At 34.7% G+C, this 953-nt stretch overlaps 1 protein-coding gene across 1 annotated transcript in view; it reads right to left on the bottom strand.

Annotated features, from left to right (window-relative positions):
- The window catches only part of LOC101850065 (coagulation factor X-like), a 45,442-nt gene that overhangs the window by 2,356 nt on the left and 42,133 nt on the right, over positions 1–953 (bottom strand). Inside the window, exon 10 of the mRNA XM_035968281.1 lies at positions 666–834. Coding sequence (XP_035824174.1) covers positions 666–834 — 169 coding nt within the window. The remainder of the gene's footprint in view (positions 1–665; positions 835–953) is intronic.

Below are 953 nucleotides of genomic sequence, written 5' to 3'. Positions count from 1 at the left end.
ACTGCTGCTGCTGCTACTGCTACTATTACTACTACTACTATTACTACCACTACTGCTACTACTACTTCTAGTATTACTACTGATAATAATGATAATAATAACAACAACAACAACAATAATAATAATAATAATAATAATAATAATAAATATAGTAATACATTACAAATAGTATATACTATAATAGTGTAAAGTACTTTTGCAATAGTATATTCTGTAAATTTATGTAGTATTATAGTATTTAGTATACTTCTCAAAGGGAATGGGGAAAATGAATAATATCAAACACAAGCGGTGACACAAAGTTAATAGAGATTCAGAGAAGGGCCTTCAGACGTTTCTTGACACTGTTGTAATGGAAAGTATACTTGAAGGGTTGTTGCTGAATGTGAGCGAACAATAATGATAAAAATATCACCAACAAAAACAAAAGCAACATAATAACGTCTGCAAAAACAACGATAACAGTGATGACAACAAGAATATAACAACCACAACAACAACAACAGCAACAACCATCACCACCGCTACAACAACAACAACAACATAAACTTTAAAAACAACAACATAAAGTTAAAAAACAACGACAACAACAACTACAACAACTATAACACACAACGAAAAGGAAAAGCAAAGACAACAGCACGGCATAGAACAAGAAAACAAACCTCCATCCACAGTTCTCCCATAACCACTCAGCACACAGTCTGACCCATTAAGACCATCAAAGAAGTTAGCCAACCTAATGGTCGCCACATTGGTTGTAATGACCATTCGGCTACTCAGTGTGAGCATAGCTATGTCGTAGTCCAGACCAAACTGAACGTAGTCCGAATGCTGGGAGAAACAGGGCACAACCATTAGATTTCTTTTTAGTAACAGTTTTACGGTACTTGCAACACGAATATGCCTATATAAGAATAGATGTGTTACGAGAGAGTCACACACACACACAC

The sequence above is a fragment of the Aplysia californica genome, unplaced genomic scaffold, assembly GCF_000002075.1.
Source record: "Aplysia californica isolate F4 #8 unplaced genomic scaffold, AplCal3.0 scaffold00049, whole genome shotgun sequence".
NCBI lineage: Eukaryota > Metazoa > Mollusca > Gastropoda > Aplysiida > Aplysiidae > Aplysia > Aplysia californica.
Note: the sequence above shows the minus strand (reverse complement) of the source record. Positions and strands in the feature narration are given on the sequence as shown.